The sequence below is a fragment of the Mobula hypostoma genome, chromosome 6 (assembly GCF_963921235.1).
Source record: "Mobula hypostoma chromosome 6, sMobHyp1.1, whole genome shotgun sequence".
In the NCBI taxonomy this organism is placed as follows: Eukaryota; Metazoa; Chordata; class Chondrichthyes; order Myliobatiformes; family Myliobatidae; genus Mobula; species Mobula hypostoma.
The window spans coordinates 163,522,548-163,535,468 of NC_086102.1; the positions used below are offsets into that span (position 1 = coordinate 163,522,548).

The 12,921-nt window shown below is 36.7% G+C and overlaps 2 protein-coding genes across 2 annotated transcripts; both read right to left on the reverse strand.

The window, feature by feature from the left end:
• Window positions 1–3,916: 3,916 nt before the first annotated feature.
• Window positions 3,917–6,293, reverse strand: LOC134348555 (homeobox protein Hox-D9). The gene is made up of 2 exons (XM_063052116.1): window positions 5,693–6,293; window positions 3,917–5,141 (listed from the first exon to the last, which is right to left on the reverse strand). The coding sequence occupies exons 1-2, from the start codon at window positions 6,267–6,269 to the stop codon at window positions 4,900–4,902; spliced, it is 819 nt and encodes a 272-aa protein (XP_062908186.1). The 5' UTR covers window positions 6,270–6,293; the 3' UTR covers window positions 3,917–4,899.
• A 2,697-nt stretch (window positions 6,294–8,990) lies between these two features.
• LOC134347709 (homeobox protein Hox-D10-like) lies at window positions 8,991–12,921 on the reverse strand. Its single transcript, XM_063050096.1, is given in 3 exon segments — window positions 8,991–11,095; window positions 12,136–12,882; window positions 12,885–12,921. Coding segments are annotated over 3 exon segments (1,056 nt in total). The 3' UTR covers window positions 8,991–10,823.

Genomic DNA, 12,921 nt, shown 5'->3' on the forward strand with positions numbered 1-12,921 from the left:
ATATTCCTTTTCTGCATTTATTCCATTCATAGGAAACAAAAATACAGATAACGATTCGCAATTTAAAACACAATTCTTCTTCGCGTGATTATAACAAAAACATTCCCGCTTTTAAAGGTAGAAATAGGCATAAACGCGATATTTTTGTTCAATTTTAACTGTATTATCGACAAGAGACACTTGGTCGCAGCCTCAGTTAAATTCTCCGGTAAACCACTTTCCAGTATAATGAATATATTTGTATGTATGTATGTATGTATGTATGTATGTATATATATAAATTTGTATTACAAAATAGACTGCTTATTAATTTTGTTCCGTGTATTTGTGAATGTGTGCATTTGATTATGCCGAGATCTGTAGATTTGCTTAGTTTAAGCAAATTTATTTGAAAACATAAATTCAATGAAGATAATTTCTGCGATGCTCCCTTTATATAAACTATTCAAATCAAATTAATATTTTAAAATTCAGATCCGTTAGGCTGCGTAAATGCGCACACAATAAATTTATTTTAACAATATTATCTTTTTTCTGCCTTCTAAAAATATTTTCACATCCACGTTTATTCAAAAGGTGGTACATCGAAACTCCTAAAAATAAAGCGAACACTGATTTGGGTTTCCTGAATAATTCTCCTAATGATAATCGGCAAACAAATGGAAAATATTTCCAATTAAACAGTGCTGCTGGGCATGTTTTTAAGGTAACGCATTGAAACAAAATTTAGAAAGGTAATCAGCCGTGAGCGTCTTTGTCGGAATCTTAGGAAAGGATGTTTTTGTTGAAAATTCATTTCCAAACGGAGGTTGTAATTTAAACTGCATATGAAGATTTTATTCCCTTTTTTTATGCTCAGCAGCGTTTTAATTGAAGTTGGTTTACTCCGGGACACGGCCCCGCGGCAAGACCGTACGACGTTTAGTCAGTGAGTGCGATATGGTTTATTCTACTTTACTTTAAAAACCTACATCTGCTGCAGGACTTTGAAAAACGCTTCATAAATAAATAGGAACTTCAACATTTTTTTGAAAGAAGCGTTTTTGTTGGAAAATTAATAAATCTACCGTCAAGCGAAGCCTTAAAAAATCGTGAAAATTGCCTCCATTTGTTTTACTCATCAACGGCTGAAGTATTCGAAAAAAAATTCAAAAATAAGTATACGGATTGTTATTTGTAACTGTTAGGTAGCTCAAATTGTGCGCTATTTATTGTAATGCCGCTGCATTGCATTTTCAGTATTATTTATAGCTAGCGTATTTTATTAAAACTGAAGAAGAACAAAAAGTTAGATTATTCTTTTTCTCGACTCCCACACTAAGGTACTTTGACATCTATCGTGCCGACTTCATCCGTAGTATAATCCTGGGTCCATTGCAGAAAGATCACGTTTTAGAATTTCGCCGAATGAACACCGTTAGAACAAAGGCACGAGGAAGCAGAATTAATGGGGAATTTTATGATAAAAAATTAAATTATTTTTACTTACAACAGGTGTGCATTGTTCTAAAATATGTCTATTTTATTCTTATAATTGCTTTGATATAAAAAGCTTCTGTAATATAATCATTTAATTATACATTCCATGAAGTTATTTCGATTCTTTAATATTCAAACGAACACAAGTTCACGTTTTTTATTCCCAACTATTTGGAGAGTCTATAATTTTAATGGGAAATTTATTTTGAAAATCTTCTCAAAAATCAGTGTTTAACTCGTAATATTTTCCAAATATGAAAAAAAACAGTCCTATGAAAAAAAGGACTCCTTGGCTTTTAACCTTTTTATATTTTTCTGTTGTCACCGTTTCCAATTTGGTAATATGGAGCGACGGCGCTCCCCGGTGGTCAATCGTATGCATTACAGCTAGGTTGGGAAACGGGATACTTTTGTTCAGTTTTTTAAGTCAACGCCTTAATAATAAATTTAAATGATGAAAAAAAACGAAACATAAAAAGAGCCTCAACGGATATCAATGGGTGCCAGAAATAGTTCCATGTAAATTGTCATTGAAACTCCGAATTTCATGTACTCTGTACCGGATTAGACGTGGGCTTTCAAGATTTTACAAGGAAACTCTTGACAAGGAAGTTCAAAAGTTAGGTGATTATTTGCAAATCCATTCGACTGTTATTGGACAGAACGTTTTCGACTACTGTATATATTTCATTGATATGCCTGCTCAGAACAACTTTTCTGCTAATTTTTATGGTATTATTTTACAAGGTAGAAAATATATTTGTTTTCCTATAAAATGGAAAATAGGGTTGAAGAAAACGGTGAGGGTAGGGAGATATATGTCATTTCATATGTATACGCAGACAATGAGAGGCATAAAGGAACCCTATTAGGGACTATTTAAATCTGGAAACATCTAAATATGTTATTCTATAGGCTGCCATAGCGCGTCATCGGATGTGCTCCATTGCTGCCATCAAAACCTTCTCTGAATTTGTAAATTGTGAACGTTTGCGCGAGAAGTCAGGAACATTTATCTGGAGGTTGCAAAATGGGGGAAAAGGGATCATGAAACGTGAGACCCAATGAAAGGAATTTAGTTTGATTGAATTTTATTTTAACTCTGTGTGTAAACAGTTTATTACCAAACTTCTAATATAATTCATGTGAATTTTACATAACAAAATTCATTGCGTGTAGAGATAAGTTTCTTTGTGTGTCTTGCTTCCTATTATAGGCTCTTCCGTTAATTAAACTTGCAGATTCCTCGTTATGTTTATTTAATTGGACATACTGACCAATATTTTATGTAAATCTACTTTATAGTGAGTGTACTGCGCTGACTTTCTTGCATACTTGGTTGGGAATAGTTACTAATTTGTCCAGATTTAAGTGACAAGGCGGAATTGATTGTCTTCGTCTCTTTAACTAGTGTCTGCATTTTATTTGTCACCAGCAGACAAAAACAGTGAATTGGTTCATTTCAAAGAAGACCGTAATTACACGAAGAAAACCATAAAGCCATTAAGACGTCTAGCCGGTTGTGGGATTTATCGTATCCCGTTCCTTCCTGTTTTCAAAGTACTGTACGCAAAATTGTGGCAATAGATGGCGTTGCAATTCAACACCTCTGGAAGCGGCATTTTTTTTCAGGGAACTTTTCCGAAAAGAATACGGTTCTAATTTAAGAAGTTCTCGCCATTGTTTCTAGGGAAATATCGAACTGAGGCAGTGACGTGGAATGAGACGAAGCTTTGTGGCCATTTATCGGTTTAGTCAACCTCATCCTTATACAGTGTTCCCCGATAATACTTTGCGGTTCTTTGTACTTATAGCCTGATTTTACTAATGTAACATATGTAAATGTGACAACGAATAATGCTATTCGATCTGTAGATTAATAACATTCATTTTAAAAGACTGCTCAAACGGAAAGGGAGAAAATATAGAAAACTTATCAACAGTAGATAAAGGTTTGCTAAGAGGCAGCCAAGTGACTTCAACCAACACCAGCGCATGTGCTGAAGAAATATATGAATTGGTTTCATTAAAAACGACGAGTGACTATACCCAAAAAACGAAAGTTCATCGGCATGCGTTTAGTTGATAGTTTCTAATTGCCACATGTACAAAGTCCAAGTCTGAACAGACTTTATAACTTATGCCAACAAACAGTCCACTTCAATCAGAACGCTAAAGCGAGAGTGCTTGTAGGGTAATCTGGAAATCGTTTTTGCGTCATCTTGATAATACTATCTAAACACCAACCGTGAGTACTTTAAACGTAAAACTAAGATAAGGTGCTATGCCAAACTAACGGAATAGTTAGGTCCACCTACTATGTTCAGCTGCTGGCTTCTAAAGAGCGTTATCGAATCATGAATGACGTTTTACCTTGGCAGCAAACCTGAAATGTCCATAAACATTTTATTGTTATTGACCAAAAGTGAGGTACAAAACAGCGTACAGAAGTGGCACATTCCTCTTTTATTTATAGCATTTTGACGTTTGTAGAACAGTATAATTTTATTGTCACATCTGAGATGGCTATTAAATAACGTAGAGAATCAGGAGTAAATCAGAAATTACGTGAAATTCTATTTCCTTATTAATTACAATGGATCTGATTTATGTAATGGTTCAAAGTAACTTGCTCTTTATAAGAGCGTTCATATCGACGCCATTGGCTCAGCATTAACGCAATTCGTATTCTCGTCGCTAAAACAAACTTATTTCAGATTGTCCAAAACGCACAAAAAAGATTCCCACAGTCATAGGGAAAGTAACAACATTTAAACAACTTCTATTTATTTGTGTTCTTTAGTCAAAATGCCTATTGTTCAATGACACTTAAGTTATTCGAGGATTAGGCATCTTTCCAGAGTGACCGTGATACCTTTGCTAAGTTAACCTGAAATATTATAAATAAATATTACATTGCCTTTATCAGCACAGTGATAGTCTCATTCTATCGGGAGTTAACCATGATGTACAACGTTTGCATTACATTCCACAGAAAACTGGCATTAAAACTGCATAAAATGACATTGTATTGTTTCCCTCTAAATTTATACCTAAACATTACTCTAGCAATACAGCAGAAACACGGAATTTTACACGTTGCACATCTAAGCAAAATGCTCAAACGTGCGTGTTAATGTCTATATCAAACAAAAGTATCTTAACAATGTCGTCAAAGTTCTAACATAATACAACTAACGTGCTGACATCAGTTTAAATTTTGTTTAATGTAACCCATAGCAGCAAATCAGGGACAGTTACTAAATAAAAGGCAGTTGTTTAAACACGAGATTGTTCTGGAACAGTACAACACTGGGAACATAGACCGTGCTTCGAATACACCAAGCACCACCAGATGGACAAAACACATTTTACAAGTCTGTACGGTTTTCAGATCTAATATTGGCAACGAACGGTCAATCACGACTCTTCGTTATTTTTCACTTTGTTCATCTTTTTCATTTTCATTCTTCTGTTTTGAAACCAAATTTTTACTTGGCGCTCGGTAAGATTTAGAATCCTAGCAACTTCATAGCGGCGGTCTCTGGTAAGATACATATTAAATAAAAACTCCTTTTCCAATTCAAGCGTCTGGTACTTGGTGTACGGGCAACGTTTCTTCCTGGTAGAGCGAGCGTGGATCCAATTTATTGCTGGATGATCTGCAAGTCAGAAATAAACAACAGTTAAATTGCGGTTGGCTTCTGAATACCTTTCGTGGGATTTCAGACTCCCAAGAATCACCATAAACTCAATAAAATTATTAAAAGTTACAGTACTATTTTCTTGCTGAGGAGTTGTCAAAGTTCAGGACAATATATTGAGAATTCTGAGTATCTGCCTTCAGTAGATTCGACAATATCTAGCCTTGGCTTACCATCAAAAATAGACAAAACGCCACGATGGAAGTAATTAAAAACACAATTACTTTAAATTAGTTTTAAAAATATGCATTTTATCTTTGAATTTCAGAAAGCCCTGTCAAATTCAGTGAGAAGCAGTGCGCCAACCTGAAAATAAGGTTTTGCAGTCTCGTGCGAATTTGTGTGTAAAAAAAATTCTCTGTAAATGATATAAACTTTTTACTGCTGACTGTGGCTTTTCAGACTTGGGCAGGAGTCTAGACATTTTTATAGGTTTGTAAGACCATCAGCTTTGTACACTCGGGTCCACAGGTTCGGGTTGTAAATCAAGCTGCAATTCTTACACTTACTTGGGTCAAGTCGCCGGGGTTTCTCCTCCTTGTGCTCACTGCTGGTCGTAGTCTCGGAGCTGGTGCAGCCAAGCTCCTTGGAAAGCTTCTCCCTGCTCTCTGGGTAGGAGCTGCACGTGAATTCGGGCAGACTGAGGGTCTGCAGCTCATAGGAAGAGCATTCAGTCCTCTTGGCCGCCAGAGTTTCTGGCTTGATCCCGTAATGCCGGCCGTTGGGATGGAATCCGGGGAATGAGACTGAAGTGGAGAGGGGTTCTAACCATGAGCGCGGGTATCTGGAATCCGCAGCTCCAATATGCGACTGATGCATATAAGGATGGTAAATCCCTGCAACGGCGCCAGAGGATTGTGGATGAACGGGAGGCCAAGGATTGGAAAACACGGTTGATTTGGGGGTAAAACTGCAGGAGGAGAAATCTGAACTGTCTGTTACACCTGATGGCCTTGAAGCTGTGCTGTGGGCTCCTTGTGCATATCTCGCCGCGTACAAGTCCTCTGATTCCTGCCCTATCAAAGAATCAACATAATAATTGTGTATGGTGCCACCGGTCGACATTTTAGGCTCTCTCGCTTTCATAGAAAAGGTTACACTGGGAAGTGTATCTGATACCTTCACTCAGAACAATCATAGTATTTTGCCGACTACAGCCGCAGCTATTGGTTGCACCACTCACGTGATTGTATTTACCAATACAGTGAGTAAATCAATCCGCTCATCAGTGTGACCACATTTGGGCCTAGACCTGCTTTACGAGAAATAAAATATTATATTGTCAGTGGAACTAAAAAGATCATACGATTAAGAACGTTGGAAACCTTCTTCTGGGGTTAGCAGAACAAACTCTCCAAGTGCAGTTTTTAAAAAAAGCTTCTGGAGAAACTGGGGACTATTTTTCCCCGTAAGCTAATTAATGTCTGTCACTCATTTCATAATCAGCAGCGAGTAGTCCATGATCTATGTCAAAAGCAAATATCTATTATCTTAGTGCAATAATGCGGCAAGAAAACACCTTCGAGGTACGTTGGTGTTTCTATATTGTATATATACCCCGTTTAGATGAGAGCGTTTGCAGATCATTGACTAACGTCTCCCATAAAAGGAGCAACGACATATTGTAGGATGCAGGAGTTGAACATTTCGCGTAAAGTCTTGACTATGTGAACGAACTGTTTTATTTCCCCCATTTCGATTTTTCCTCTGATACTTTCAGTTTTAAATATCACCACATTTTGTAGTAAACGGTTCCTCCCCTGTTTTAAAGTCTATACTCAGAAGCTACTATAAATGTTTTTATGTCTATCAATAAAAATTTTATGAGGTGTATTTGATTATACATTAATGTGTCTTTAATAAAACAGGCCTCCTTTGGCATTGTAAAGTATGTTTAATCAACACTAGGCGCCGAAATATTCCCACAAAGGTGCAATATTCTTCCTTATAAATATGCTTCTGGTACATCGCCTGTTAATAGCAGTTCAGTGTCCCATTGTACACAAAAGAGGAGAATAATCTCGAAGTCATAAACGCGCATCACCAGTTCCTGTGCCATGTTTCATGTCTCTCGCTGGGTGATACAATAGAGAAATTGGAGTGAGTCGATGAGTAAAGGTCGGCAAGATTGAGCTCGGAGTTTTTAAAGATGACAGTCATTAAACAGTTGGAGATGGACAGCGTAATTCTACAGAAAACATCTCAGTGACGGTCCTCCGTGACGAAATAAAATGGGCGAGACTTCGTTTATGAGACGAAGGAGTACCTTTAGATTTACATTTCAGAAGCTACAGTATATTTCCAGGTTAATTTTTTTCTTGTTTCACATTGAACTTTATTTATTTTTTATTGCATGGCTGGGAACTGCAATCTTGGCTTTCAGTATAAAGCCAGTAACACAGCCAACCTCGGGAGGTTTCAGAAAGGAAAATAAATTTCATTGGAAGGAGGAAAAAAACACAACTGTATGCGTGTGTGTTGCGTGTGCGTATGTTTACGAGCAGAGGCGTTGTTGCTTAATGTTTGTTCCAACAAGCGAAAAAAAATTCAAAGGTCATAACGAAAGACCAAAATCTTCTTCAGTTTGAATTGCCATATTGTATTCCTGAACACGGTACACTTTATACACTTAAGTCCCTGTAAGAAGTTTAATAGTCACTGAAGAAGAGCCAGTTTTGATATCTAGTTTGCCACTCAATTCAGCCAGTTCATATTATGAAATAACCATATTGCCGAATGTAGACTGCAAACAAATATGTGCTTGAGGAGGCTAACTGGTGGAATGCCATCCCCTCCAAGTATCACTTGTTTACTGCGTAATAATTTATTCAATGCAGCTGATCCGTGCAATTTGCGGAAAACATGGTTTATTCCTTAAGGTTCTGGTGTGTCTTTAAGAATTAAACATGAATTGCGCATATTGATAAATGTAGCGCTCGCCGTATCTGAAGCGTGGATTAAATTTATTTTCGCTTAGTTAATTAAAATAAGCTTTAAATGGAGTTAATTGTTTACCACCTTCATATTTGAAAATTTTTCTGTAATTCGTACAATTATTTTAGTTAAAGGCATATTCTTTCGTTGGCTGCCATTTTGTTGCACGCCAAGTAAAACTTTATTTTCTAAAGAGTTAAAGTTTAGCAATTAGATACTCGATGAATAATAAGTTGGAGATGTGCAATTATGTTGTAATATAGAGAACAGAAGTAGTACTGGTAATTAGTGTAGAATCTTAAACTGAGCAGGATTCTGCAACTCGGTATATCACGTTTAAAACTCTAGTTATTATGGAGGAAAACTCAACTGTTAATAAGTTTAAATTTACTAAAAAAGGAAACCATTTTGTTTATTTCTTCATTTCAATATAGAAAATTAACTATTAGTCACAAATTGTCTAGACTTTTTCTTGTCCTCTCATGTAGAACAAACTGAGTGACAATAACTTACTTAGCATTACTGGGAGGGTAGGTTGAAGAAAGTGTTATTAGTTGAAAAAAGTGCTGTTCTAAACAAGCATGCAAATTTTCAGACTTTGATTCGAATTATGTAAAAATAATATTTTCTTTCACAGTTCATGATTTATCTGACTGGTGAGTTAGATTTGGTTTCAATTCCATAACTATGTTTTAGTGCTGCCCGCGTACACATAGTAATTTTAAATGTTTCTCGGTTTTGTTGTGTTTAACCTGCAATAATCGTATGCACCAACGCTAGTTTGTTTAATTTAGCAAGTTTATAACGTATATGACACCAACGTTTTATCGGAGTTATTGTATTTTCCACTTCCAATTAAAAACATAGATCTCTGTGTTTTCATGATATAGAATGTACGATCCTATTGCAGTGAAATGCCTTTGTTCAAAAATGATGCACATTATTAAACAGAGATGGTAATTTGTCTGTAAAAGCGCTTTATTGATTGGATTGGACCTTTTTGACAAAAGGAATGCAACGAATTAAACCGTTATCCCTTGTTCCCTTTTACCCATTCTGATTTACAGTTTGATTTGCTTCTAAATGAGTTGAGAAATTCTATTTCATAGATGCATTATAATCAGAAAGGCATGCGTTAGAAGGATCATGATGTCTAACCTCGTCACTAAAAGTATTATTTTATTTTATTTTCAGTGGATAATATTTACAGGATGTCACTGTGATTGGACAGAATAAACGAAAATATTTCTCAATACTTGATCAAATATTGCAACCAAATATACTCATGTTATTTCTGACCGGATAATATAACGCCAGCAGATGAATTACCATTTACATTGAAAAAGTCGAAAAATCTAGTGCTAGATATGACATATATGTTTACCAGTACTAAGGACTCAACGAAAAATGTCTTTTTTTTTACCATGGTTAAAGTTAAATACAAAAAAAAATCTAGCGGTGAACTTTTTCTTAGTTAATGCATTAAAGTATTATGTACAGACTAATACATTATGTACCAAATGACTTTTTGCACTTCATTCCCAAAACATCAGTTTAGATATTTCCAATTTATATTCTGGTAGAGGGGTTATGATAATAATTATCAAGATATTCGTATTTATTGAAACACATTTCGGGAGCAGAAAGTAATATTTTGATAAATAAATGCGCGCATTTATAAATTGTGTGCCCTTTACCAAATGGGGCACGCTCCCGGGGCTAATCCTGCTCTTCGGTTTAATTTGAATAGAGAAAACTGCCCTGCGGATTTAATATTGGTCACTTGACTGTCAACTGTACTTTGTTTTATGATGTTTTAGGAAATGATATGGAATTGCATTATGATATTAAATGTATTAAATTTATTAAACCAAAGACGTGTTTAACTCCGCCATGGACGGCCCCAAGCCCGACTGCGAAAGGAGGAGGGTTGGTGATGGAGCTACCAACCTCATCCCATGAAAAAAACAGCGTTACAGGAACGCCAGAAGAACCTCCAAAGACCTCATCCCTGCAGGAGGAAGGATCTTCAATGGACTGACTGCACCTTATAAGACTGAAAGACGGACGCAGGACAGAGGACACTGCCAAACTGTTGCCGGCGGCCTATGCCCCAACAGGGGTGATGGGCTTAAGAAGAAGAAAGACCTATCTATCGTAATTAAACAGTTTGATTATATTGTCCACATTAACTTAGCAAGTCTGCCTATGGCCATTAGCAAAGAGTCCCCTACTTGAAAAGGCGTGTAGAGAAGTTGAGATATAATTTAGGGCATGCATATAAATAAACGAAAAATTACATTACGACTCCATCGCACTTTTCAGAAACCAACCAAAAATGTTCCATCTATAGACCTAAGCATTATATTTATAGGACCATGGTTTCAGCGTAACTGTAATTAACACGTCAAATCGTGTTCTGATGAACCGTAAAGTTTTCTCAAATTGCACGAAGACCGTATCATGTCAAATAGCTTAAGTTTTGCCTACTAAGCAAAGTAAGTTGTTAGCCCGGTATTCAATAGAACATTCTTAAATAAAAATATTCCTGCTAAGGCAAACGTGCTATTGTTCTTTCAGACAACTATTACGCTAAAACATTGAGAACAGAATTATCGACAATATCCCAGAGTGGATAAACAGACTTATTCCACAATCCCCATAATGAAACTCCCACTGGGTCACGTTCGAATTCGTGTTTCACGCTCACGAGAAGGTCAGGTTAGTGGTCAGTTCTCGAATTCGGTTTTCTCTGCTCATTTTCTTCAGCTTCATTCTACGATTTTGAAACCAGATCTTCACTTGTCTATCGGTCAGATTCACGCTCTTACTTATCTCTAGACGGCGCTCACGAGTCAGATACATATTAAATAAAAATTCTTTCTCTAATTCCAGAGTTTGATGTTTTGTATAAGGACACCTCTTTTTCCTTCCACTATTTGCTGTTAGCCAGTTGCTTATCGGAGCTTTGGCCTCTTCTATCAGAAGTAAGAAACAAGATATGAGATTCTTAACAATTATGCCTCTTACACAATCCAATGCATTTAAGTCTCAGCGGATACGATTAAAAGCTAAAAAAGCTACACCGTTCGCTGTACGCAGATTGCAACAAATTAATAAGTTAATTACTAATAGGCAAATTATTAAAACAATACCGATGTTGTTACAATTCTGAAATAAAGCTGATTTAGTAGATAAGACAATATAAAGTATATATTTGGAAAAAGGCAAACAGTGTTAATTTGTACCGTTTGTGAATCTTAAAATAATTATCTAAGTCAAACAAATACTTTGTATTAGCCCGTGAATTTATTACCTGCGAGCTAAATACAATGCTATAGGTTACAACGCACCGATAGTTTTTCGCCAATAGATCATTTCTCAACTTCATAACTAAATTTAGTGATTCTTTAGCACTGACAGTACAAATATGATGACAGTCACTCTGGAGGTAAATCTTCACATTATACATATCATCGCTGGCTCTTACACCGCAGCTTAATTCGAATTTATGATCATAAATGGCTAGCAATATTTCAATGCATTTGAATGGAACTTTATCCCATGGGCTATAATATATTTAATATAAAATATATATTATTTAATATAAAATACTTAGGACCACCTGACAATGTTAACAGAAATTGGCATGCGCCATTCAAACCCCCCCAAATCAGAAATATTGCCAGTAATTCGCATTCATAAAAGGAGGATTTAAGGTGTGCCTGAAAGATTAATATATGAATATTTGGTTTTAATAAATATTGTCCATGGTACAGAAAGGTTCGTATAAATACTGTAGGCATCCTCCTATCTGTAGTCGCCTTTACTGTGCCATTAACAAATTGCTGGACATTATTGAGCAAACATTTCTTCTGAACGCATAATATGCCTTCTTAAAAAGAATGTAATGGATCACCACCTGCCAAGTATATTTCTACGATAAAGTTCCGCATTTTAATGTCAGTGTAAGCTTTACAATACTGCTGTATTCGCATTAAATCTTTCAAAAGCTCACCTTCAGCCTCTTTATCCGACAGTTCGGAGCCAGACTCGCCTTCTTTAGCGGTTGCATTGGTCTCCCGTGAACTCGGTTTTGGCTCGGGACTTTCTACATATATTCCCTTAATGGATTCCTGTGCGTTTGGCTTCTCGTTTATTTTCGTCTCCTTTGGAGTCTGGTTGGGCACCTTAAGTTTACCGATGAACCCAGGGCTTGAGTGCGGCACTATACTTGAACTGATCTCTCCGGCGTGATTATAATCCAGACTCTTTTCCAGTGGGTAAGCCTGACAGAGCCTGAAATAGCCCGGGATGGGAATTTCGGGATTCTCAATTGAGCAGCTTTCGGACACCAGCCTGGGATAGGTGGGAACTGCGGCAGAATTGAGTTTGCCTCGCTTATCAGAATTATACATGCAGCAAGTGCTTTCTTCCTTGATGCTAGTCGGAAAACACGTGGGCATCTGTGGAGTAACAGGTTGCTCAATTCGGCACGGTCTTGAAGGGTCACCCCAACCATCCACCTGAGGTAAATACGGATGGACGTTCATATTCATATTTTGGTGGGTAATCTCTCCTCGTTTGGTCATAGTCGGGAGCAGTCCACAAGCCTGCATTCCGTAAGTTCCCATATCCGTGCTCGACGGCATGTATAGGGAGCTGCTTGAGTAGAAGCTGTCACCCCTGCAAGCACTAATCAGGGAATCTACTAAAAACGAGTTAGTAGTGGGAGAGCTATTGGGACAGGACATTCTGGAGAGCAATTTGAAGAAAGCAGAGGATGTCCTTTGTAAGCTGACAT

Coding starts and splice junctions, on each gene's coding strand:
- LOC134348555 (XM_063052116.1), bottom strand. CDS start 6,269: ATGAAAGCGAGAGAGCCTAAAATGTCGACCGGTGGCACCATACACAAT. Junction 5,142..5,692: donor ACCCCGGCGACTTGACCCAA/GTAAGTGTAAGA, acceptor TCTGACTTGCAG/ATCATCCAGCAATAAATTGG.